At 33.4% G+C, this 25298-nt stretch overlaps 4 protein-coding genes across 4 annotated transcripts; 3 read left to right on the top strand and 1 right to left on the bottom strand.

The window, feature by feature from the left end:
* Positions 1-1450: 1450 nt before the first annotated feature.
* LOC124846132 (uncharacterized) lies at positions 1451-4971 on the bottom strand. The gene is made up of 6 exons (XM_088092317.1): positions 4709-4971; positions 4584-4634; positions 4439-4490; positions 3504-3562; positions 2220-2265; positions 1451-1815 (listed from the first exon to the last, which is right to left on the bottom strand). The coding sequence occupies exons 1-6, from the start codon at positions 4805-4807 to the stop codon at positions 1700-1702; spliced, it is 423 nt and encodes a 140-aa protein (XP_087948443.1). The 5' UTR covers positions 4808-4971; the 3' UTR covers positions 1451-1699.
* Positions 4972-13350: 8379 nt separating this feature from the next.
* LOC124846133 (myb-related protein 2-like) lies at positions 13351-15657 on the top strand. The gene is made up of 7 exons (XM_047323348.2): positions 13351-13496; positions 13578-13793; positions 13883-13959; positions 14037-14094; positions 14176-14260; positions 14344-14413; positions 14605-15657. Exons 2-7 carry the CDS (start codon positions 13583-13585, stop codon positions 15364-15366), a joined length of 1263 nt encoding a protein of 420 aa, XP_047179304.1. The 5' UTR covers positions 13351-13496; positions 13578-13582; the 3' UTR covers positions 15367-15657.
* Positions 15658-20019: 4362 nt separating this feature from the next.
* LOC124846138 (protein BIC1-like) lies at positions 20020-20628 on the top strand. The gene has a single exon (XM_047323353.2). It carries the CDS (start codon positions 20108-20110, stop codon positions 20477-20479), a length of 372 nt encoding a protein of 123 aa, XP_047179309.1. The 5' UTR covers positions 20020-20107; the 3' UTR covers positions 20480-20628.
* A 2741-nt stretch (positions 20629-23369) lies between these two features.
* On the top strand, positions 23370-25298 carry LOC124846136 (large ribosomal subunit protein uL1). Its single transcript, XM_047323351.2, has 6 exons — positions 23370-23419; positions 23513-23572; positions 23788-24007; positions 24421-24586; positions 24780-24985; positions 25103-25298. The coding sequence occupies exons 2-6, from the start codon at positions 23568-23570 to the stop codon at positions 25154-25156; spliced, it is 651 nt and encodes a 216-aa protein (XP_047179307.1). The 5' UTR covers positions 23370-23419; positions 23513-23567; the 3' UTR covers positions 25157-25298.

The raw sequence follows: 25298 nt of genomic DNA, 5'->3' as shown, positions 1-25298 counted from the left end.
CAAACTGACGTGATATGGGGATGTGTCTTCCTGCTCGAGTTTCAGCTCCCTTACCAATTCTTGACTAACGAAGTTGTGGCTCGCGCCACTGTCCACTAGTATCAGCACCTTTCTCTCTCCCACTCTCCCCTGCAGCTTCAAGGTTTTTGGTTGAGTCAGCCCTCCGGCTGAGAAAGCCGACAACTCCATGCATGGCGGTTCTGTCTCCGCCCCTGTCTCTCCTTCATCTCCTTCTTCGTCCTCGGCCAACAGCACCACCCTCAAGTTCTTCTCAGGACATTGGTGCCCGGGACTAAAGGGCCCCCCACAGCGAAAACATCTACCCTCCTCCCGGCGCTTCAAGTACTCAGGATACGGCAAATTTCTTGAGCTCCGATTCCGACTGTCCCCGCCGCCGTAACCTCCGCTCCTCACGGGTTCACTCCCTGGCGCCGTGTCGCGCTTCACCGATCCCACACTCTCTATCGGTGTCGCTCGAACCATGCTACCCCTTGGTTGCTCCGTCCTCGTCACCACCGCTCCTCCTCCTGACGATCGTCCCCACGCGGGGGTAGTCTTCGCTGCCGTCCATCCCATCAACCCTAGGCCGCGAAGAGCTTCCTCTACGTCCCGCGCAATCTTCATCGCCGTCATCAAATCGCGGGGATCATGTGGTCTCATCTGACACCGCAGCTCCTCACGTAACCCCGCAATGAAATAACCTAACAATTGGTTATCGGAAAATTCCTTTGTCTGCCCCGCCAATGCTTCGAATTCTTTCACGTACTCCTCCACGGTAGTGGTCTGCCTAATCGCCGCTATTCTTTCGTAAATTCCCCCACGGTGGCGACTCTCGAATCGGATCAGCAATGCTTCCTTCAACCCCTCCCAGGTTCGATCAGTTGCCTTGTCTTTCCAGAACTTGAACCAGTAAGTCGCGCTTCCCTCCATGCTGATATGAGCCAATTCGACTTTCTCCGCTTCCGCTACCTTCTGAATCTCAAAGAACTTCTCCGCTCTGTTAATCCAATACAGAGGATCAGGTCCTTCGAATATGGGTAACTCCACCCGTCGTCTCCAATTAAAGCCGTTGTCTGATCGCTCTCCCTCTCTTCCCCCTCCTTCGTTCTCGCGCCGGTTCCCTCCATTATGGTTCACTGAATCCTGACTTTCATCCGAGCCTGATTCCCCTTGGCTGTTACGTTTCCCCATCAACCGTAACAATTCTTGAATATCTTTGCGCATCGCGATCGATTCTTGGCGATTCGCTGCCGTCTCTGCCTTCAAACCGTCGACCGCCAACTCCAGGTGCTCCATCTTCCCCTCAACCTTGACCATTCTTCCCTCCATCACTCGCGCTTTCCTCCGATCTGATCCGGCAGGTCGGACCACTTTGTTAGGTATTCAAGATGAAATCCCTAACGAGCTCTCTAACTCTCACTTACTTACACCAACACGGAGCAAAATAGAATGAGAAAGAATGGAATTGCATTCACACCAACAAATCAAGAATACAATGTTCCCAGGAGCTTAACCTCCTTCACCTGGTCCTTAGACCGGTCAACTACATACAAGTCACTAACTAACTTTCAGAAACAAATACAGGGTCCTTATATAGACCCTGTTCCCGCCCTCTTAACTGTTATTCTGTTAGATAACAGTTAGGTATTATTCCTCACCCTTCTCCTCTCATAAACCCTCCAAGGCCTAACAAATTATCTCATTTTATTGACTTTTGAATATTTTCATTCTCTGATGGCGGAGGTACGGTAGGAGATGAGTATGCTGCATGATAAGAGGAGGAAAGAAGTTGTGCCGCAGCAGGAATAGCACCACCTGCATTATGTCAATGAAACTTTTATCAGCATGAAACAAACTTCACCCTTTGTCCTGCTATAAATGAAGACTTCCAATACTTGAATTGAATTGTCAGATGATAACATGATAAAAACAGGTTATGATTCTTCAATAATTAACGCAATAAAAAATAATAAGTTCACGGTTTCAATCAAGAATCTAGACTATTCAAATGTACAAATAGAATGGCTAGCACTCCATAGAAACAGAAAACATTTTAAGTAGGTGTTGTCATAAAAGTTTTTTAGTTCTCAACACAACTAAGTCTTGTAGGTGTTTTTTGTTTTCCCAAAACTTTCCCTACAGAGTTACGAATTCAGAAAACAGAACACAGAAGGAGTATTATACACATGCCAGCAAAAAACATCAAATTCAGAACTCACCTGTCAGTCCTGCGCATGCTGAAGAGAAAACTATCACAGGGGGTGCCTGAATTACAGAGAAGTTATGTCAATAAGATGGTAAAAATGTTTTGACTGCATTAAGAAGGAACACAGTATTCAAACGTACAACTTATTAGTGAAAAACTCTAAGATGCTTCATCATCTAAGAAGCTTAATTCTTTCCCGATGATATTGCAAAATATACTATGAATGCCCCCAATGGCACAAATTACACAATTAGACGGAGAAGAATGGGTCCAGCTGAATTTACAGGTAATAGAAAAATACTAATCTTGTTTACCTGGAAACCAACCAATGATGTATGCACCAAAACAAGACTGATACAAAATGGAAAACAATGATGATCCAAGATGGTGCAGACAAACAACACCAGCAGTTTTAGAAATTGTGAACAAAATTTTTCATAAAAAAGAGTTCAAAGTGGATGGAGAAAGGTGACTTTTAGAAGCCGCTTCAAGAACATAACAAAAGCCAAACCCTCCCACAACTCTTCCCAACAATATTGTTTCCCCTTTTGTTTACTGAAAATAAACTATCTATCTGGTTCAAAACTTAGCTATCAAAGAATTCTGTAAGTAGAAAACACAACCAGAATTAACTAATAATCAGTGAATCTCCTGTTTTAAGTTCTATTTATACTTTATGATTCTTTTGCAGATAATAAAATGATATAAGTCATCTCACTTCTATTTAAAATGACAAAATGTGTTCAGATCATCAGAGAAAGCAAAGGAGTCTGGGTCACGAGGGCTGTACCTTTACCAGTGTATGAAAGTTACAGGGTTATAGTATCAGTTAACTGTCTCATGATGTCACAGATATATAATAATTTCAATAGCTAGCGAGGATTAGTTAGGGGACAAATGGCTTAACTTTGTACATTTAAGAATTTACATAACTTTGCCAACTACAGTACAGCGTCAGTTTATTAGAAGGTTAACAAGAAAGAAGTGCAGTCTCTTGGTTAATAATCTTTCCCTGATTTCTTATTAAAGAAGAAAGGAAATGTCAAAGTTCATAACTATTTAAAAGAACATAATATGACGAGCTGAAGTTATACTCAGAGTTAACTATTCAAAGATTTACATCTCCTAAGCATTGAATACGAGGAAAAACCATGAACTAGTGTTATGAAAAGCAAAAAATTAGCAAAAAAAACAACGAACAAAAACTAAAAGCAACAGATATATATATATATATATATATATATATATATATATATATATATATATATATATATATATATATAAACAATGAACTTACACCAATGAAAAAATGCAACCACATGGGTCCTTTTATTCTTCTCTGGACAATTGGCATAACTGCATTGGACAACAAAAAATTACTTCGGAAATCTGAATATGTTAAATACATAAAACAAGCAGTCTTCACGGACAAAAGATTCAGTGTAATGTTGCAATCATCTAAGAAAGTAAGCAAAAATATATACGTATAGAGTTTCATGCTAAGTAAAAAACAAAATAGTTTAGTTTCTAAATATTAAAAAGGTTTCATTAACCATTTGATCCTAACATTTGTGCCAAGTTTTCGTTTTAGTCCCTATATCTAAAATTCTATGTTTCAGTACCTACACACGGCGATTCTTCTCTTAAATTTTAGTCTTTATACCACATTTTGAGACAATTTTATACTGTCAGAAAGCTAACAAGGGTTAAAACAAAAACAAATGCTTGTATAAGACTAAAATATAGAGCTTTTAGATATAGGAACAAATACAAAAAGTTATGTAGGAACAAATGATTAATTAAACCTATGAAAAATTAACATTCTTCAGTTTGGAAGGTAAACAGTTACCACAAATAAAGTTTGCAAACCACTCAAACTTCAGCTGTGTATGGAAACACATTCAACACCAGTTAAATGGATATTTAACATACCACTTTCCAATGTGAAAAAGTACAAGGAAGTGTGGTGTTAAATTTCAGTTACATTAAACCTAACTTCAATACAAACAGATACTTAATCGTTCCCACAATGTTTACATAACTCAAGTTTCTGTACAACACATCTTAGAAGCAATACAGACATGATGGACAAAGCACTTCTATACATACATAGTGTTCCTATTTCCAAATAACAGTCTGCAACTGATCACCATGCACTACCCCTTTAATTTCAGAGAATCTTAGCAAGCTTTTTTAAAAAATAACCAAAAAATGAGAAGCAAGAGTGTATACCAAGATTGAATCCATAAAATGCACTCGCCGTGCCGCCAACGGCAGAACCAATCTGAAAATGTTCAACCCCAAAAACAAAGATCAGAAATTTCGCACACCCACATAGATATCGAAGAAATAAACTAAATGGGTGAGAATAATTCACCATAGAGAAGCTATCCCTGATGAGAGGCGAAACGGTCCAGAGACTGGTTTCCTGAATCAAAGGAATGAAATTGGTAAGAGAGAAAGAGATAAAAGAATAATAACAATTATTGGGAAGAAATATACCATGCGGTTTGAAAGGGGTCCTGCGCAGTGATGGCATCGAATATTTTGAGTACTGTTACTGAGTTTGGAGGTTTCCATGTTATTATCACTGTGCTGCATACAGCTTAACCTAATCAGCACAGAAGAACCCTCTCTCTGATTCGTACTACTACTAGTCCAGGAACGCACACGTGGTCTTGGTTGTGCAAAGAAACAAACTATACAAATCGACTGCAAAAATTCGAAGCAGAGAATAGAACGAAAAAGGTAAACAGGGCTAGAAGAGATAACAGATATTATTTATAAAGTGAAAAGGAAAAATTTGAAAAAAGAAATCTTTTAATTTTATTATTTAGTTAGGATTTATGATAATAGTAATAATAACAATTTATAACATTTTTTCTTTTCGAAAAGAAATATATTATATCTTCTCAATATCTTCATATCATATCTTTGTTAAAACAAAAGGATATTTGGAAGTTAAAGACGTGTATAACAACAATTCTTTTAATATTATCTATCTTTGACAGGACAACGGAAATAGAGTTTAATTACACATTTTTATAATAAAAAATAGTTATATATTTAATTAATATAATTTTCAACATCTTAATTAAGGGAATCCATCATCCAATAAAAAAATTAGAGGTTTTTAAGGTAGTAAAATATTAACTAACTTTAATGTTTATTGTATCAATTTGTAATTGTATTTATCTTTGTATAATTTTTTACTGTATTCGTAATAAAATAAAATCTAAAGACTTGTTTTGATTTACAACAGATAACTATCAATTTCAAAAATTAAAATAATCAATTTACAAATAAAAATAATTAAGCTAAGTATAACGTTTTCAATACAATACAATGTAGTACAAATACATGTCAACATATATAAATTAATAAAAAAAATCATAGAAAATTATGCAATCATAATATATATATATATATATATATATATATATATATATATATATATAATACATGCATTTTACCAATTCATCACGACTAAATTAAATGTATAATGCATGATTGAGTATTTGAATGAATTCTCTTGTGAGAATATTTGTTTGTGTAATTCATCAAATTACAGAGCTGTCACGCACCATTGCTACACTTTAGCACCTAAATGACCAGTTGTTATAAATGTCTCAAAGATGAGACTTTTGCCTTTGTCGTTTTTTATTCAAACCTAAAGTCATAGCGTTCCACATATACTTTGTCTCTTAAGCGACATTGAGGAATTCATCTAATCATTACTTGTTGCTTGGTCATTACTTGAACAATAATTTATATATGATTCATTAAATTCCATCACAAACTTTTGATTACCTAACATAACGCAATTTCGATAACTTTAACATCCACACATCTCAAAACAATATTCAATTAAATAAATATTATTTAATTTAATATAGATATGTATCACTAATAAATGATAGTCTATTAACATGAATAGATAACTAGTTATTAATAACAATTTCTTTCTGATAATTGACTTTTCACAAATGTGTTTATATGATGTTTTTTAGGAATTTTTTTGAAGTAGTTTCTGAATTTTTAATTGATTATGTTTTTATTTTTTTTCACTTCAATATGTTTTTATTCAACATTTGGTTCATGAAAATATAGATGTTCTTGTCTGGACGGTAGATTTGTCATACTTATCCAACATAGACATCCTCCAATTCTTATAGGGTGTTGTTCCCTCCACCACCACACCTTTCTCCCTCCACCTCCCATTTACTATTTTGCCCCTAAGTAAAATTTTTTTTTAGGGTTATTTTTTAATTTTACCCATTCACAACCTATTCCACTAATAACTTATTCCAGTCCTTCGTATATGAGTAAAAATATTTTTCTTTTATTTTAACATTATATTTCTTCCTCTTTTTCTTTTGTTGGTGTGAGATACTACAAGTTGTAAAGGTTGATGGTGGTGGAAAGAATTATCAAGCAGTCTCCCTCTCGTGGTGCAGTGTCGCTCTCATGGTGCAATGTGTGGAGTGGTGCAGTGCGTGTGTTACTTCCTCAAGGTGCGTATTCGAATAAACCTTCAAATAAAACCCTAAAATAAAAAACGTAACCTTTAAACAGAGGTGACATCCTTCAACAGATGTCAAAATCCTTCAACGGATGGTTGAAGGATGTCGCCTACGTTTTTAATTTTAGGGTTTGTTTTATTAGTTTATTCTTTATTTTAGAAATATTTTAATAATTTAATTTAAATCTTTTGATTTATTATTTTTGAATATATTTTTAATGTATTTTAATAATGTAAGGAAAATGAAGAAGAAAGAATCATATGAGGAGAAGTGAAACGAAGAAAACAAATGGAGTTGTAGAGTAAAATTGAAGACAAATTGTTAAACGGAATTGAGAGATGGAAAGATTGAGTGCAGGGAGTAAAGTAGGAGAACTAGGTTTGAAATAAATTAAAATAGTATAAGTAAAATAATTTAATTTGAGGATATAATTGGAATTAAAAAAAATTGGGGAGGTGGAGGGAGAAAGGTGTGGTGATGGAGGGAGCAACACCCATTCTTATATTATAATGAGGTCCAATAACGTAGAGGCCCACTTTCCTAAGGTCCTAAAAATCTCGAGAGAAAGACTTCTTCCAAAAGTCTGTCTTGGCCAGAGAGAGAGAGAGAAATCACGTGGTCCACTACAAGCTCAGAGAAGAAAGAAAGTGTGGCTTCAGGAGCGACATCCAACTATGGATCTAGAAGAAGGAGAAGAAGAGAGATGACAGATATGCACACATACTTCATCAAAGGTAAGAAAAAACTTAATTTCTTAGGTTGTCTATGTTTTGCTTCAACTTTAGAGCACAACAGACATGAACTTGATTCTAGAACTAGAAAATGTGTTTTCTTAGGTTGTAAAAATGGTGTTAAAGGATATATTATACTTGATATTAGTACTAGGAAAATATTTTTAAGCACAGAGAAATGAGACCAGCCATACTGAGAAAGAGATTGAAAGTGTTTTGCCTAATGATTTTTAAAATTGTGATGAAGCTCGAATTTTTTTGGAAAATGAAGATACATAGCAAAGATCTGATCACAATGAAGACACTGTCACTAGTACTGAAAATGATACGAGTTTAAATTTTTTCTTACCTTTGATGAAGTATGTGTGCAGATCTGTCATCTCTCTTCTTCTCCTTCTTCTAGAGTTATATGAGCTTGCAGTGGACCACGTGATTTTTCTCTCTCTCTCTTGCTAGCCAAGACAAACTTCTGGAATAAGTCTTTCTCTCGAGATTTTTATCCCTCACGGGCCTTAGGAAAGTGGGCCTGTATGTCATTGGGCCTCATTATAATATCTTAGACAAAGAGGACTCTATAATGGTGGTTATTTGTCTTGATTATTATCAATTGATTTCCTCCATGTTTGGATAATTGACTATGTTATAACAATCGGTACATACAAAATATATATATAATTGAATAATCATAATTTTATTTGTATTTAGTAATTATACTATATTCCTAATATTATTTGCTTCAATCAATTATTATTATTTTTATAACAAACAATAAACTAGTTGTCATAACCACATTTATACCTCATTGTTATATATATATATGATTGGTTCCAATTTTTATCAACTTTATTTAAAATGATCTCTTTTTGTCATAAAGATCGTAATTTGTATTCAATTTAATTCTTTTTGCAAATGTCATTTTAAATCGTTAACCCAAAGCAAATAAAATAAAAGATGGACATGAGTTTATATACACATAAGATACCTCCATTGATAAGAGACATTTTAATCCATGAAGGTTTGATCCAAAACAAACAATATCTTACCAATAAAATTGAATTAAATTTGAAATCAAATTTCATAAAATAATATAACAACTTATTAATTTTAGTGAGCTTAGTTGGACCTATCGTATTACTCGTTAATTAACTTTCTTTCATTTTTATTCATGATGAAGTGTCTCCGAGATTTTACATATTCGGAGTAATTTTCTTATAGGATGTTACTCGTAATCGAGGCTGTTTCCCTTAAAAGATAAATCAATACTTCATAATCAATTTTCGATATTTGTTGAGTTTGCTAAACAAATTTGAGGTTCCCCGTCTCGATCAAGCTCGTGAAGGGATAAACGAAATGGAATCTTCAATTATGCTGAAAAATGATTACATCATCAGATTATGTTAAAGAATTATTTGTGACTGACCTTTATTTAAAAAACATACATATAAAACATTTGAACATTTTTCTGTTGACTAATAAATTTTTTTTTGGTGGAAGATAAATATTTACTTTCGTCTAATAAGGTAAAAAAAATTAACTAAAAACGACCCACTAATTCCCAACATAATGTTTATAATTCAAATATATTTGTTTTATATTTTATTTTCATGACACAATGCATTACATTACCTTCATCTTATTTTCTTTGTTTATCATTTTGCTATTTAATTCAGTTAGTCTAGGGCTGGCAATGGTTGTCATTCTTTAACATATCCTTTTATGCAGAATCATATTCACTCTCACTGGTATAAATCTTCCTAACATGACATTCAATCTCCTCTGTTAAATTTGTTGTCATGTCAAATCTAATTTAATCATATATTACAATAATCACAGATAGCTATTTACATGATCAAACCAAGTATCATCTGATTATAAAGCTGATGATCTGAATTGAAACCAGGACAATCCCATCACGTTATAAAGTGAAAAAAAAAAAGTGGAAAAGGTTCTAGAATTATCCAAGTGGGGAACACCAATTAATTAGCAGGGAAACAGCCCAATGTCAACCAACAAGGTCATTTCTTAGAAGAAAAGTGAAAGGCAACCTCAAATTTTGAAAAAACATCTAAACATAGCAATTCCCATAATTGATATGAACATTAAGGTGTTGGTTGTCACAATGTATGCTGCTGAAAAGCATCTGATTACAATTAGTAAAAAGATAGGTAGGGATGTGAGAATCCATTTTTTGTGGCTTCTGGAGAAGAAGAATAACATAATTCTTTACTTGAGAATATAATATAAGGGCTTTAATCTAAATTAAGATTCTCATATTCTCATTCTGAAGTATCTTTGAACTTTCCTTTTCCCTTCTTTATTTTTTTTTTCTCTCCCTTTTCCCCGCTGGGAATAGCATTCCGTGGTCATTTCTCGCTTTTCATTCAACCAATGCCATCATGTGTGCTCAACCAAACCACTCTCTAATAAATGGTTTTGGTTTTGCTCATGATATTGACTATTTATTAGTCCACAACTTCTGTCTTTCCTATGCTTGAATGTTATGCTTAATGTTGTAAATTCATCTTATTTTTAGTTAAAGTGAAATTTTTAACAAAATCAAAATATATACATATGAAGCGTTAGATTAAATTAATAAGTGATCTTTTATGGTTTGATAACAGATGAAAGAATAGACTCACGTATATACTGTAAATTGATTTATATTTAGTAAACGTTAGACTTTCGACATAATGTAACGTATAAAAACATCATGGATATATGAACCAAGAATAAAAGTTATTGTCCCATGTCACAGTTGGGGCATCTCCATATTGCAAGATAAAGCCAATGGGATACTAATAGAAAGAGATAAGTACTCCTCGGTTCTGTACAAGCACATACTCTTTAAAGATTCGAAAGACTTGAAAGTAGCAAGGACAGTTTGGCAGCATCAAGTAAAGATGAATATCATTAGCGGAAAAACAGTTCCACACAAGAATGAGCATGATATCAAAGCTGCAAAAACAAAGTTATGCCATAAATGGATTTGGTTTTGAAGGCTTTGCTGCTTTCTGTGATTATATAAACACAAACTCAAACAGTCAAAGAGAGTTGTACCAACAAATTATACATGGTTAACTCTCATTGCATAAAGAAAAACCAGTCATCATTGACTCCTACGTACAGAACTTCCAATTGCATGGTCAACAATGATATAAAATTAATCAAGCTATGAAGAACTATATACGAATTGGTAGATATAAGCAACACTAAAAAAGGTGAACGTAAAGGTTAGTTTCCTTTATTCTCTGCCAATAACATCTTCATTTTGATTTTTTCTATGCTTATGTTCTTTTCACTGTCACCTGAGAGTATAATATTAAACATCTCCCGTATTTTGGCGATGGGATACATTCTATACTAAGAAAAAGTAGACCGTGAAGAGTTGTTAAATATGAGTGTGTTTTTTGTTTATTTCTGATGAGTTTTTAAGTGTTGTTGTGGTGCTCAAGAACAACTTCAAATAAATAATGCTCTTGCCAAGTGGTTATAGGAAGTCCATCTAAGGAGCAAATTCGATATCAAGAAGGAAAAGGTACCAAATCAATCCTCTTCTCATATTATTCCAATCCACATGCAAGAAAACTACTTAGGAACTCAGCTTTAACTTTGTCCAAAGTCTCTCGGGATTCTCCTGGCAGCATTAAATATTCTCAAAAATCAGAATCAAGAACAAGAACAAGGAGAAGTGATATCAAGATACTGTTCAAGGAATCTTTGCGGTTTAGCCTATTTATTTCATTGTTTCTATAAGTTCTCCATAAAATGTTCATCTTACATGCAACACCTGATAACTGGATATCACCAAATCAGATACTTTGCAAATGACCCTCTACTCTCACATTTGTGTGATCACCAGCTGTCTGGTTTTCGTATTTACATATATATACATATACATACATATATATACATATACATATACATACATATATATACATACATACATATATATACACACACGTATTCTTGAAGATCTCACGTCGACTTGAAATGAGACGATTTCATAGTATATAAGTGAGTGCAAACTTCACTTTATAAACCAGTTTTGTAAGATTGAGTTATACTCCAAGTTTATTTTTTAATATAATATTATAATAATGAGTTAGAACCTATTCTAAGTAAAATTTATTATTTGTTGAACCACCACTAACTATTGTGTCACCAGCTATCGAACCTCTTATTAATCTCTAGTCTCATACTAAATATATATGTTTTTGTAAGAGGTGTGTTGGAGATTCTACATTTTGAAGACATAAGTTGAAGATTACATCTTGACTAGAGATAAGAAGATTTCATATTGTATAAGTGGATCCAAACCTCATATTGCAAGTCAGTTTTATAAGGTTGTGTTAGACTTTAAAAATATACAAGTGAGTTTCACACACACACACACATATATATATATATATATATATATATATATATATTAGAGTGTAATTTATTCTGTATTAGCTGTTAATAATATAATCGTTATTCGTGGAATTTTAATGAGAGTACTACACCACTTACCCTTACAGCACAGTGTGCAACACTAAGCTAACTTGTTTCTTTTCCAATTGAATAATGGAGATTTGCATGCACTTGACACATGCATTGCCTGAGGAAAGCGTGGCTTTAATTAAAACTGAATCGGATTCTAATACATTTTGTAATTATTTTGGTAGTGGGTTAACATGGTATATGCCATTTAATGAAAGGAAAGTTGGCCATGGATAAGAACAAGTTTATAGAGGAAAAAAGTAAAAAGTGAGTGTGGTAACATAAGGAATGACAAATGTACCTATACTTACACAAGAATCAGCTACATTAACCATGGTACAAGTCAAGGGCAAGGGAAGTGGTCCTATGCAGTAGTACTGTGTTTAACCAAATGCAAGTATAAAAGCAAGTACAATTCTTCTATCTTTCCCTTTTTATTAGGTCCCGCCTACTTAGGATTCCAGAGGATGGGGCCAGAGGTTTTGTGCCAAAGAAAGAATGAAAAGTTCAGGGTCCATCTTCCTTATATTTTAAACGGTGCAGGCTGAATAAGTACCAAACTTATTGAAGGAGACAAAACAGAACGTATTCTTATTCTATTCCTTACCTCCAAACAGTTCCATGAGAAGCATCTTCCACAATTTTTTTTAACCTTCCTTTGCATGCCATGGTGCTCTAGTCAATGGAATCCTTCAGCTGCAGTTCTTCATATATAACCTCTCTCTCAAAACTTTGCCAAAGATAAACCTTGCCCAACCTCATATATCATGCTAATAAAGAACTATGTATGTACATTAAGAAAGGACTTGTAAAATGGCAGCAAGATCAAGGTTTGAAACAACAAATTTAGGCTTCTAAGTTCTAAGAATCTTCCTCTAAAACAAAAATAATGGCTGTTCCAAGTCGAGAGGGATATCAGATTCTCCAGAACCAAGTCAGAAAAAAAAGGAAATACTCCTTCAAATGTGAGCATATGATTCCCACTTTTACCTGGCAAACGAATAAAAATGCATATTGGGTTAAAATTTGAAGGATCAATTCTGGAACCTAATGCAGTTTAGAAATTGATATTTGCACATAACTTTTTTTACATATCTAAATGTTAAAAATGTTTTGATCTATATGCAATTCCTGCACAGGAAACCCATGATGTGTGTGGAAAAAAGGTTGTGCATGGAAATAAAAGTAGACTATTTCCGAAGTTTTATTACTGCTGTGGAACTCAAATGGAAAGTACTATCTGAGAATGTAAAATGGAACTAGAAAATGGGGTCCACTGGTGAACAAAAGTAAGAAAGAATAATATCTAATTTTCAGGTCACCGCACAAGGATTAAGTTGGGTTTTCTATTGGTTCTATCCAAGATTCCATTGGATTACCAGCTCCCCTCCAGCTCTCATATAAATACCAGTTTCAGCATGATTTCCACTGAAGAGAAGTGTGTATAGGAGAAACAAGACAAGCACAACAAGCATTCAGAAATTATCTTATTTGTTAGTTCCAGGGCTTGTAACAATTAATCTTGAAAGTGATCAAGAGAATAAACAAGTCATCAAGGTAACTACATAACTTGTGTTCAGCTTTAGAAATTAAGTTAGTTTTTATATGTTATAGGGTGCTTATAAGTGGCTTTTGCAGGTGGAATGTACCATCATCACCAACACCAAGGAAAAAACATTCATTCTTCTTCCAGAATGCCAATCCCTTCTGAGAGGCACATGTTCCTTCAAACAGGAAATGGTTCTGGAGATTCTGGACTTGTGCTTTCAACTGATGCTAAGCCAAGATTAAAATGGACAGCAGATCTTCATGCCAGATTTATAGAAGCAGTCAATCAGTTAGGTGGAGCTGACAGTGAGTACACACGTCACCTTGTGGATCATCAAATCTTGAGGATCATAGAATTTAAGTTCACTAATGCAATTACAATATGTCTATTGCAGAAGCAACTCCAAAAACAGTAATGAAACTCATGGGGATTCCAGGGCTTACCTTATATCATTTGAAGAGCCATCTTCAGGTACGTGCTGACCAAAATTACTTTATATCAATTATACACTGGTGCAATTACTGATATTGTTTTCCTTTTGTCATCAGAAGTATAGATTGAGCAAGAATCTGCATGGACAAAGCAACACCGTGACACACAAAATGAGTAAGATACTAATCTCTTCCATTTTTCTGATCTATTAACGAGCCATAGAGCTGTTATTGATGGTTAAAACTACCTTATCAGCAACAAGTGCAGCAACTGGGGAGAGACTTTCTGAAACCAGTGGAACTCACATGAACAAATTAAGCCTTGGACCGCAGGCTAACAAGTAAGAAAAACTGAACATTTTTCACATGCTTCATGTAATCTTGTTTGTGGAAGTGATGGTAATTTTCTATGCTCTTTATGCAGAGATTTGCATATAAGCGAGGCGCTGCAGATGCAGATTGAGGTGCAGAGAAGGCTCAATGAACAACTTGAGGTGAAATCTAAGTGGCAACTTACTAAGCATGCATTTTCCATTCCATAATTATACAAACAAATCAGTCTATGCACTAATGTATGATGTGTTTTAATTTGTCATCCAAATGCAAACTGTTGTATATCTTAAATTTATTAACTTTTACAATAACTACCTTAAAAATCTTATCAAAGTATCCTGAACCATTTCAGGTACAAAGACACTTGCAGCTTAGGATTGAGGCCCAAGGAAAATACCTTCAGTCTGTGTTGGAGAAAGCTCAGGAGACTCTTGGCAGACAAAATTTGGGAATAGTTGGACTTGAAACTGCCAAAGTTCAACTGTCAGAGCTGGTGTCAAAAGTCTCATCTCAGTGCCTTAACTCAGCATTCTCAGAGCTGAAGGAATTGCAAGGATTTTGCCCTCAGCAAACACACACCAACCAGCCAAACGATTGCTCAGTGGACAGTTGCCTCACATCCTGTGACAGATCACAGAAGGAGCAAGAGATTCAAAATGGCTTTAGACACTTCAACAGCCATATGTTCATGGAACAAAAGGAAGCCACAGAAGCTCCCAACAACCTTAGGAACTGTGAACTCAAGTGGTGTGATGATGGAAAAAAGAACACCTTCCTTGCCCCATTGAGCAGGAATGAAGAAAGAAGAAACTATGCCGCTGAAACCGGTCCTGGCAACTTATCCATGTCCATTGGACTTGAAAGAGAAACAGAAAACAGAAGCAGCATGTATCCTGAAAGGCTAATCACAGAAAACCAATCGGAAGGTGAGTTCCAGCACCGGAACAGAATCAAGACAGAAACAATGAAACCAGTGGATGAAAAAGTTTCTCAAGATTATAGGATGCCAGCTTCTTACTTTGTAGCAGCAAGATTGGACTTAAACAACCATGGAGACAATGAAGCTGCAACCACTTGTAAACAACTGGACTTGAATAGATTCAGTTGGAGCTGAGAAGATAGAAAAAACAGTTATGATTCTTCAAAATTTGATCAGCATAAAAGGAAAATAGTAGGAACAGTGTGTTGCTAGTTGTTACTGCAATTCAATATCAGCTGTTCTTCCGTTCAATCCTACCCTACAATACCATAGATAAGTAATTTTTAGCCAATTGAAATAAGTTGCCACAAGAAGACCAGTGATCAAATTTGTAAACAATCATTAGGAAGGAGATAGTTCCAGCAACATTCGGTTTTGTTCTACTTTATTCAAAATTCAACATCATTCAAAGAAGTTTGTAACATGCATTATTCTCGAGACCAACTTCTTTTCGAATTAAAAATCAAATTTTTACTCTAATAATCACATATGCATATTTAAGATTCTGAATTGTTCATACAAGAAACAATCAAGTCTAACACTGAGCCGCCTTAATATTTCGAGAAACCTCTCTGTTGTTGCAGTGTGATAAGGATGAAAAAATACATGTTCTCTGTTTTTCAGACTTATTAATCAGCTCAAATTCGTATTTATTGATGAAATAATATTTTTCCTCATAGAAAAAGTTATAATTAGAAGTAGAAAAGTTGTGTAATAAATTATACGAGAATAGAAATGCCCAAGAAAAGAAATATGTTAGGATAAGCTCTAACCATGACTCTGATATCATATTAGAGAGTGGTTTTTAAGCCTAACTCAACCATACAAAATCGGCTTGTAAGGTGAGGTTTGCATATCACTTATATATATTATAATTTGATCTTATTTCTAGTCGATGTGAGACTTCCAACAATTGTGGCAATGGATTGCTTCAAATGCGTACTTTCAAGATGACTAAGAGTAGCTAGGTTTTTCTTTTGTTGGAATTAGATGTAATGAACTCATTGTGATGTAATTTTACTTTATATGCTCTTTCTTGAATTTACTATCATTGTATGAAAATATAATGTTATTTGAATATCTCCACTTACTAGAAAGTAACTTTTAACGTGGACATAGATAGAACACCTAAATGGTTTCGAATCTAGGGATAAACAAAAAAAATTGTCATTCTTAGCATCACACTTAATGCAGATTGTATGTTAAATTGACTAAGGGATTAACAAATTTGATATATTAATTTAGAACTAGTTGCTAAGGGATTAGGACTAATATGTCTTGATCTGAATGTTTGAATGAAATAATGAAATATTGAATAAAGTTTTATCTTCATATGATTTATTAAACCCTATTCCAACAAAGATTCTTTTGAATTTTTAGCCATAATATTTCAAGTTTCAAGTTCTTCTTGTTACAATTTATTTCAGTAATTATGAATTCAATCATTATCATTTATAAATTGATTTTGGTAAAGAATTTCAAGTAGATAACGAACTTAATTCCCTTGCGATACTCTGAACTTTTATATTCTAAACTTACTCTTATTTGCAAATACTTGCCAAAAGATTAACACAATATAACACAAAAATAAACTTTTAAAATTCTTACATTTTCCCAAATATATTTAAAAGCTTCTGAATTATTCAAAATAATTTTAGAATGGTAATTCACATGATCCAAAATTAATTTTTAATTACTCCTGGTATCTCAAAACTTCCCATAGTAATATTTTTTATTACAATTTATTTGTTTTTGTTGAAGCCCATTTAGTGAGCTGAGGGCAAAAATGGAAGAGAATACGCGAATGTAGTGGAGACAACTTCTTCGTGTAGCTCCATAAGTTCAGCCTGTCTCATAAATTATTGTATTATGAATTGGTATGTAAATTTTATATTTTAGATGGTATCATCTGGAACGTATTTTTCATTTTATATTTTGAAATATATAATTTAAAATACAAATTTTTGTATTTTAAAATACACAATTTAAAATATAAAAATTATATTATGAATTGTATATGAATTATATATTTTAGAATATACTTCTATTTTAAATTATATAATAAAAAATGTATTTTTTATTTTATATTTTGAAATATAAAATTTTAAGTAAAAAATATATATTTTGAATTACAAATACAAAAATTTATGATAATACAAATGAAATTATAAAAATGCAGGAAGAAGCTGTCGGCAGTGAAAAGTGTAGAAAAGAGCTTAAATAATTAAGTCAATTACTTCTTCCACCCACTATTTTCTTCTTACACCCCATCATATCTGAAATTTATTTTTCAAAACACAATAAACTATTTCGATTTCTTTTGGAAGTCAAACATCCTTTTCTTTTATGGAAAGCATTTTCTGAAAGTTTTTGATGAGGTGGGAGAAAAAAATTTAATAAGGTGGAAGAAACTTCCTGGAAGTATTTGTTTGCAATGAATGCTATTATTGAAAAAAAGAATTCCATACACACGAAACTCGATTACATTTAATTGAGGATATATACAATATAAAATATTGACACGTTAATTAGCTGTTAGCAATTTTGGCAACAATTTCGTCCTTCCATTATATATATATATATATATATATATATTCCTAGAGAGTAGTATTTGCTCAATTATTCATGTTGGAGAACTGTGACTCAAACTTCAATCATAATACTATTGATTAATTTGAAATTGATTAATCTACTATTTGATAGTATAGACTTTTCTTTTGTAATATGGACAGCTAAATATTGTTCTAATTCATGAATTATTTATCTTTTATTCTATGAACAACTTGCTAAGGAGGTAAGTAAAACTTGATCAAAAATATTTTATCAAAAATTAAATTTGTCTTGAGTCTATCATTAATTTAATACCTCTATTTTTGTGACCGAATAACCAAATTGATATCAAATTTTTAGAATGAATGACATTTGTATTTTTAGTTTATATGACAAATTACCTTTTGAACAATAAAAAACAGGAAATTTTAACCTAAAAAATTATATTAAAGAAATGCAGTTCAATACTTTATTATTTCCATTTTTTTGCGTATTTAACACTTGAAACACATGGTCAGCATTTTTTTAACTACATATTTTTTATATTATAATTTGCATTTAACAAAGTCTGGTTTAACTATTGTTAAATATATGAACAAGTGTGTTGACCGACACTGTGGGTGTATTTTTTTTATCAAGATGAAAGTGTGATGCATCATTGTTTTGTAAAAGAGAAATCTGGCAGACAAAAATGAAACAGTAAAAGTAGTTTCTACGAAGAAAAGCAATTTTTTATTATTATTATGTAAATATTATGTAAATAGCTATTAAAAGAAGTGAACTTTATTATTTACTAAAGAAAAAAAAATGAAAGATAAAATAATAAATATCAAACAAATAGGTGTATTTTGTGGATGTCAAAAGTACTATGTGTTAAAAATGTCTTAAAGTCATGGATGAACTTAATTTCTTTCACCTACAGACAACAATAGAGTTTAGTTTGTTCTATGGTTGCCTTCCATCTGTCGGTCTCTTTTGTATGTATTTTCATTGTATACATCTAGGTCAGGTTTCATCTGTTTTAATAAATTCTTTTTTGGATACAAGTTATTAAGAAAAGTTTTATATATGCTACTAATTCATATTAACTAAGTTTAATTAAGTCTAATTCTAGTTAATATATTTTTCACCCATGTATACAATTTAAAAAGACAAACACAAAAACACATGATCTCTAACTTATACATAACAAAAGTTGTAAACAATATTAAGAAGGACACTGATATACATTGACACGTGACGTGACGAAAACATTTAATTGACATGCTATTTTTTTCTAAAATTACCCTTTTATCTTTAATAAATATTAAAAAAGTGAAACCCACCGTGTCATCTGAATGTAAAATATAAACATGTGTATCAAAGTATTATTTTTGTATTAAAAAATGAATTTTAAGTCTAATTCAATTTTACAAAACCAAATTTTAAGATGAGATTTGCATTATATATATACTTAAAATTAGTCTACTCCCTCGCTCAGAGGTATATGCATCTTATGTTTGAGACTAGATATTAAATGATCCAATAAATTTTAAGTATAACTCGATTTTATAAAACTTGTTACACTTGTATATATTCTAAATTAATTTATTTCTAGTCATTGTTTTTTTTTTAATTAGACAAGAATAGAATTTTGATTTATTATCAATCTCTCATAGATGTAATTGATATATAAATAATTTTGCTGTGAAGAAGACAAATATGAAAGGAAGAATGAAGAAGTTTGGAAGTGGATGGGCCAAGTCATATAAAGGTGACAAATGTGGAAATGGAGATTGAAAAACGTGGTGCATCTTCCATAGCATAAAGAACAGCAGCATGGAGACAAGTTAGACTCGAAATCCACGCAAGATACGTACATGGTAAATGGTCTAATATTAATTTTGAGGAGGACTTAATGCCAACCCCGTGAAAGAACCCAAAAATATCTGGGTGGTTGGCATCTTCTCATCCATGTCCACATCTCTCTTTCAACAAATCAATTCCAATAAAAACTACGACAACGCAAATTAAAGCACCCCAATCTCCATACTTTTCACGATGCATGCCCACCTCACAATAACTCTTTGCAATAAACCACTCTCCACCAAGCCTAAAAATCTGCAATTCTTTCTTTCATTTCTTAGCTACGTACATTATGACAAAACCACACAATCAGAAACTACTAACACAACCATCACACGCCATACAAAAACCTCTACGTGACGTGTACTATAAAACCCCCACTCAATGCCATTCATTGCTCACTATACCCTTCCTTTCTCTCTCTTTTCACTTATTTCATAAACCCTCTTAGTTTCTCAACAGCTGCAACCACTCTTCGTCAATGGAAGGAAACGATTTGTCCCACAACATGCCTGCACTCGACACTTTTCAAAGATCTACTTCATCTTCCCTTGAACCAAATGAGATGATCAAGAACAGCACTGAAGATGATAAGGTGAAGGAGCAAGAGGAAGGGCATAGGGTTGATGTAGAAGAAACGGGGCGTGAGAAGCTGAAGAGACTCCGGGAAGAGGTGATGATGATGGAGAAAGTTAATATACCAGAAGATTGGGGCCAAGAGCAAAAGCTGAACGACTGGGTCGACTATACTATGTTTAATGCGTTCCTTGCTCCTCATAGCTTGATTGTGTCTGCTCGTGATGCCCTTATTGCTAATGCATGCAAAGCAAAGTCGCCAAGATTAAGGACCTGAAGTAGTTTCTGATGTTTCCTTTTCACTGGCTACTAGTTGTTCTTAATATTCCGTGTTATGACTAGAATTATATGTTTTTGAGATTCACATATGCTTGGATCTCATTATGATATTCTTTCTTCATCTCGTTAGTTCAACGATTTTCTTCACATTATAATCTCTTAACCATCACAAATACTACCAAATCTGTATTTTAGTTTTTCTTTATATGCATGTTTATGCAACAAATATAATTTTCTTTAACTTAATAATAATCTATGAGTAATTATCTTATAGAACAACAATAATAAATCACCAATATTATAAACAAATATTATAAACAAAGCAGTAATATTTTAACATGAAAATTTTCTCAAAAGCAAAGATAAAAACCTTAAATCGTTCATAAAAAAATAATTCCATGATTAATAAAGACTACGAAAGAGATTTAATCAACTGTACATAGAAAACAAGTTTATAAATAGAGAACAACATACAGAAAATCTAAATATAAAGTTCAATTGGAACCGATGCCTAAAGGCTATACTATCTCGGTTCTTTTATCAACCGAGGCAAAAAAATCCTGCTTTCCCTTTATAAATTAGACTTTTCACCTGTCAACTTTTTCAAAATAGGTCTACTGTCTCGGTTCTGTGCAGAACCGAGACAGTATGTCGTGCCAAAAACTGATAACCTATGTATTTAAACGTTTCAAATCCATTTTGTCAACCTCTACTGCCTCGGATCCATTTGAATCGATGTCATAAGGCCTTTATATCTCAGTTTAACCGCGAACCGATGTCTATAGTTAGAAATATCTTTAAATTTTTCCATTTATAATTTTATTTTGAATTTTTCTGAAAGGTTTACGCCTCGGTTGTCTTTAGAACCGAGGTAGTAGAGTTTTATTGCCTCGGTTATCTACTTAACCGAGGTAATAACTTCTTCGATTTTTAAAATTTAGACCTTTCATTCTCCCCTTTCACTCTCCCGTTTCATTTTCCCCTTTCACAAGCTTCTCACCACCATCATCCTCAACTTGCACCAGTCAAACTCAACCTCAGACTCACATGCCAATTGGTGCTTCTCATCTCGTGCGAATAGCTTACCGTCGTGTCGTCGCTACCTCCACCATTTGTCGCCGCCTACCTCTACCACTGGCCGCCATGATAAGATTTTTTAACATATTGTTCCAAGTTGCTGCTACTACTTCTCTCGCGCGAACTACATTGTTTGTTGTCGCCATTGGCCATTCGTCGTAGCCACTGACTGTTCATCACCGTCTTCGACCGTTTGTCGCCGCCTTTGATCGTTCATTGCCACCTTCGGCCGTTCATCGCCGCCTTCGATCGTTCGTCACGCTGTTTTGTCGCTGCCTCTGTTGTCGCAGATAAAAAAGAAAAAAATTATTTTGAAAGGCAAACGTCCGCATTTTCTGAAAAAAATAACCATCCACCACCTCGGTTCGAAACCAACCGAGGCAAAAGACCCCCACATACTACCTCGGTTCAGAACCGAGGCATAAAGGCTACCCCTTTTTTTAGGTGTATATTAAATAATTGATTATATATCATTTTTGGGTGTATGTTTTATAGAGGTTTGGGGCGGGATGTGTTGGAAATTTAAGGATGAGTCTAAGTCTCCATATTGAGTAGAAATAAGAAAACATCATATAAATATGAAGATTCATTAAGTCATTGTTTTAAAATTTTTGGTTAAGAGTGTTGTCAATTTCTTATAATTAAGCTTACGTTTTATTTTTGTATTTTTCAATAAACTTCCTCCTTCCCTCCTTCCTTACTAAACCTAAAGAGCGGGTGGTTGAGTTAAAGAAAAACATGCATTCAAATATAGTAATCGAATGATATTTGTTTTTCCAATTTTGAAATCCATTTTAAGAAGAAAAATACCATGCGTGCATATTCAACCAGCTTCATGCATGCAACAAGGATCACCATAGTGGTTACATTTTCTCTCTCCAAGTTCTTTTCTTTTCTTCCTTCACATCTCCATCTCACCGTGCATGTGGACGACTCATCCCTAGTTGTGGTATGATGAAGAAGAGAGTCATATTTCAAAACAAAACGAACAAAATTTATACATGTATTGACAGTGTAAATAAATATATAGATAAATATTAATGACATAAAGAAGGAAAGACGTTGAGTTTTCAGAAAAAACATAAGATTGTGTTGTTTTTAATTTTAAAATAGAAATATTATTGCTCAATTTTGAAATACAATTATATTTTTTTGGAAAACTTTTTTTAACAACTTTCCATTACAACATTTTGATAATTGTCTAAGTGACAGCTTTTCATTGGTGGATTTAAAATATTTTTTAAAAAATATTTAAAATGAACCAATAAATTTTGACATGCAGTTATTATTAAAAACTTTTAGTTATTAACGTAACATTATCTTATTTTTAATTTTTTTGTTTACATAATTTCAAAATATGGTTATATGTGAATTTTTTTCATTTGAAATCTGGTTAAGTGTTTAATTTTTTTTTCACCAAATTTTAAAATATGATTAAGTATAATTTTATTTTTACTTAATTTAAAAAATTTGATTAAGTATTAATTTTTTTATCAAATTTTTTTGAAATTTGATTATATCAATTCTTTGTATTTATTACCCAATTTCGTAATCTGATGGAGTCCTGTATTTCAGAATCTAGTGTGTCCCCAATTTCATACACCCCATATCACACATATAATAATTATTTATTTATTTAATATATATTTTGTAAGGGTAAAATGGGAACTGCATCAAAAGTGGGAGTGCAGTAAGAAAACAATTAGGTGGAGAAAGAAACCACCAAAATACAATAGTGGAAATGCAAAGCCCATTTCAATGTTTTATAGATTAGGCCTAGCCCAATCCATATCCGTCAATGGCTGCTGCTATATACTTATTTCTCTGAACGCTCCAAACCCTAGCTAGGGTTTCGCCTCCGGTACTTTCTCTATTCAGAAGACTATTACATTTTCTTCTGCTTTCTTCACTGATTCCAATTCTCACTTTCTTCATCTCTGCAATTTTTTCGCAGCTCTGACATCTGTAGCAGCCTAGCCGTTGAGTTGGAAAAAAGACCAAGTTTCACAATGAGGTATTCATTCTCGTGTCTTCTAATTGTCAATGTTCATAATTCTTTGGTCGTTCACCCGTGTTATTTGTAATGTAATGTCTCTGGTCGTTTTTCATCGATAACTTATGCGTACTGTGTGCGGTGATACTGTTAATTGGTATCGTTTGGTGAATTTCGGGCGTTTGAATAACCTGTGCTTTGTGGTCTCTAATTTGTTTTGGATGTTGGCTGTGCAGTAAGCTTCAGAGTGATGCTCTAAGGGAAGCTATCACTGGAATCATGGGTGATTCCAAAGAGAAGAACCGGAATTTTGTGGAGACTATTGAACTCCAAATTGGACTGAAAAACTATGATCCCCAGAAGGACAAGCGTTTCAGTGGCTCTGTTAAATTGCCTCATATTCCTCGCCCCAAGATGAAGATTTGCATGCTTGGAGATGCCCAACACGTTGAGGAGGTAACTAGTTGTTGTAATCTAGAAACACTTTTTGTGAGATTTTCAATTAGATGCAATACTTTATACTGTGGCAAGTTCGGAGATTCAATCCTGTCTTCATTGTAAAATTACATATTTTACATTAGTTGTACCTTTGCTGTATGTTTATTTAAACATTGATTGTGCTGCTTATTTTATTGCTTTGCAAACCGTTGTTTCCTTTCTATTATTTGGGCTCTAGTTTTTAGAATTATTCTCCGTATTGACCGCTCTTCTTGAATTACCTTTAAACGATACCTATTTTGCAACTTAGTCGCCGAAATTGAAGAGGGAATTTTGTTATATTTGCTCTTATGGTGCTTTTTGCAATAGTTGTAATTCAATTTTTCTGCCCCGTGGTCTGTTTTGTTAATGTCTATTATTGAAATATTCAGGCAGAGAAGATAGGGTTGGACTACATGGATGTTGAAGCCTTGAAGAAGCTCAACAAAAACAAGAAATTAGTAAAAAAGCTAGCTAAAAAGTATCATGCGTTTTTGGCCTCTGAAGCCGTTATCAAGCAGATTCCTCGTCTCTTGGGACCTGGTCTCAACAAGGCTGGCAAGTTTTGTTCTTTTGTTAGAGTCCTTGTTGATTTGCTTATGTTAGTAACCATTTTATTTTAGAAATTGCTTCTTATTTGTTAATCTCTGGTCACATTGTGCTTTGCTCTATGTTGGTTTGCTTTTTAGCTTATTGTTATATTTTCATTTACTTGCTTTAGCTGATTACGATTTTTTGCCCGGCTTTGCAGGGAAGTTCCCCACACTTGTGACTCACCAAGAATCTCTCGAGTCAAAGGTTAATGAGACTAAGGCTATGGTCAAATTCCAGCTTAAGAAGGTGCTCTGCATGGGAGTAGCCGTGGGGAATGTTAGCATGGAGGAAAAACAAATCTTCCAAAATGTACAACTGAGCGTCAACTTCCTCGTGTCATTGTTGAAAAAGAACTGGCAGAATGTAAGTAGTGCACTCTTAAATGGAGTAAAACTGATTCATTGTTGACTTTTATCTTACTTTCTAGCATACTTGGTCTCACCTTTCAATCGTCTGAATGTTATCTGTTCTTGATTTCAGGTTAGGTGCTTGTACCTGAAGAGTACCATGGGGAAATCATACCGTGTGTTTTAAGTTTTTTTTCTTAAATTCAGTGAATTTCTGATCGCACTTAATATATTGTCGTGATAGGTTGGACAGAATTTTTCATTGTTCTACAGTTTTGTTGGATGAGTATTTTTTGGTTAGTATTTTGTGTTATTGACGTGTGTTTCCA

Source organism: Vigna umbellata, chromosome 6 (genome assembly GCF_029865625.1).
Source record: "Vigna umbellata cultivar VRB3 chromosome 6, Vumbellata_1.0, whole genome shotgun sequence".
Lineage (NCBI taxonomy): Eukaryota > Viridiplantae > Streptophyta > Magnoliopsida > Fabales > Fabaceae > Vigna > Vigna umbellata.
The sequence above is the reverse complement of the archived record's forward strand: the minus strand, read 5'-3'. Positions and strand labels throughout refer to the sequence as shown.

What these genes read in the sequence shown, in the direction of transcription:
- LOC124846132 (XM_088092317.1), bottom strand. Translation starts at nt 4,807, where the DNA reads ATGCAGCACAGTGATAATAACATGGAAACCTCCAAACTCAGTAACAGT. An exon ending in TCAGGGATAGCTTCTCTATG is followed by an intron (nt 4,491 to 4,583) that starts GTGAATTATTCT and finishes GAACATTTTCAG; the next exon opens with ATTGGTTCTGCCGTTGGCGG. An exon ending in ATTTTATGGATTCAATCTTG is followed by an intron (nt 3,563 to 4,438) that starts GTATACACTCTT and finishes TGTCCAATGCAG; the next exon opens with TTATGCCAATTGTCCAGAGA.
- LOC124846133 (XM_047323348.2), top strand. Translation starts at nt 13,583, where the DNA reads ATGTACCATCATCACCAACACCAAGGAAAAAACATTCATTCTTCTTCC. An exon ending in TCAGTTAGGTGGAGCTGACA is followed by an intron (nt 13,794 to 13,882) that starts GTGAGTACACAC and finishes TGTCTATTGCAG; the next exon opens with AAGCAACTCCAAAAACAGTA. An exon ending in CTTGGACCGCAGGCTAACAA is followed by an intron (nt 14,261 to 14,343) that starts GTAAGAAAAACT and finishes CTCTTTATGCAG; the next exon opens with AGATTTGCATATAAGCGAGG.
- LOC124846138 (XM_047323353.2), top strand. Translation starts at nt 20,108, where the DNA reads ATGGAAGGAAACGATTTGTCCCACAACATGCCTGCACTCGACACTTTT.
- LOC124846136 (XM_047323351.2), top strand. An exon ending in ACCTGGTCTCAACAAGGCTG is followed by an intron (nt 24,587 to 24,779) that starts GCAAGTTTTGTT and finishes CCGGCTTTGCAG; the next exon opens with GGAAGTTCCCCACACTTGTG. An exon ending in TGAAAAAGAACTGGCAGAAT is followed by an intron (nt 24,986 to 25,102) that starts GTAAGTAGTGCA and finishes TCTTGATTTCAG; the next exon opens with GTTAGGTGCTTGTACCTGAA.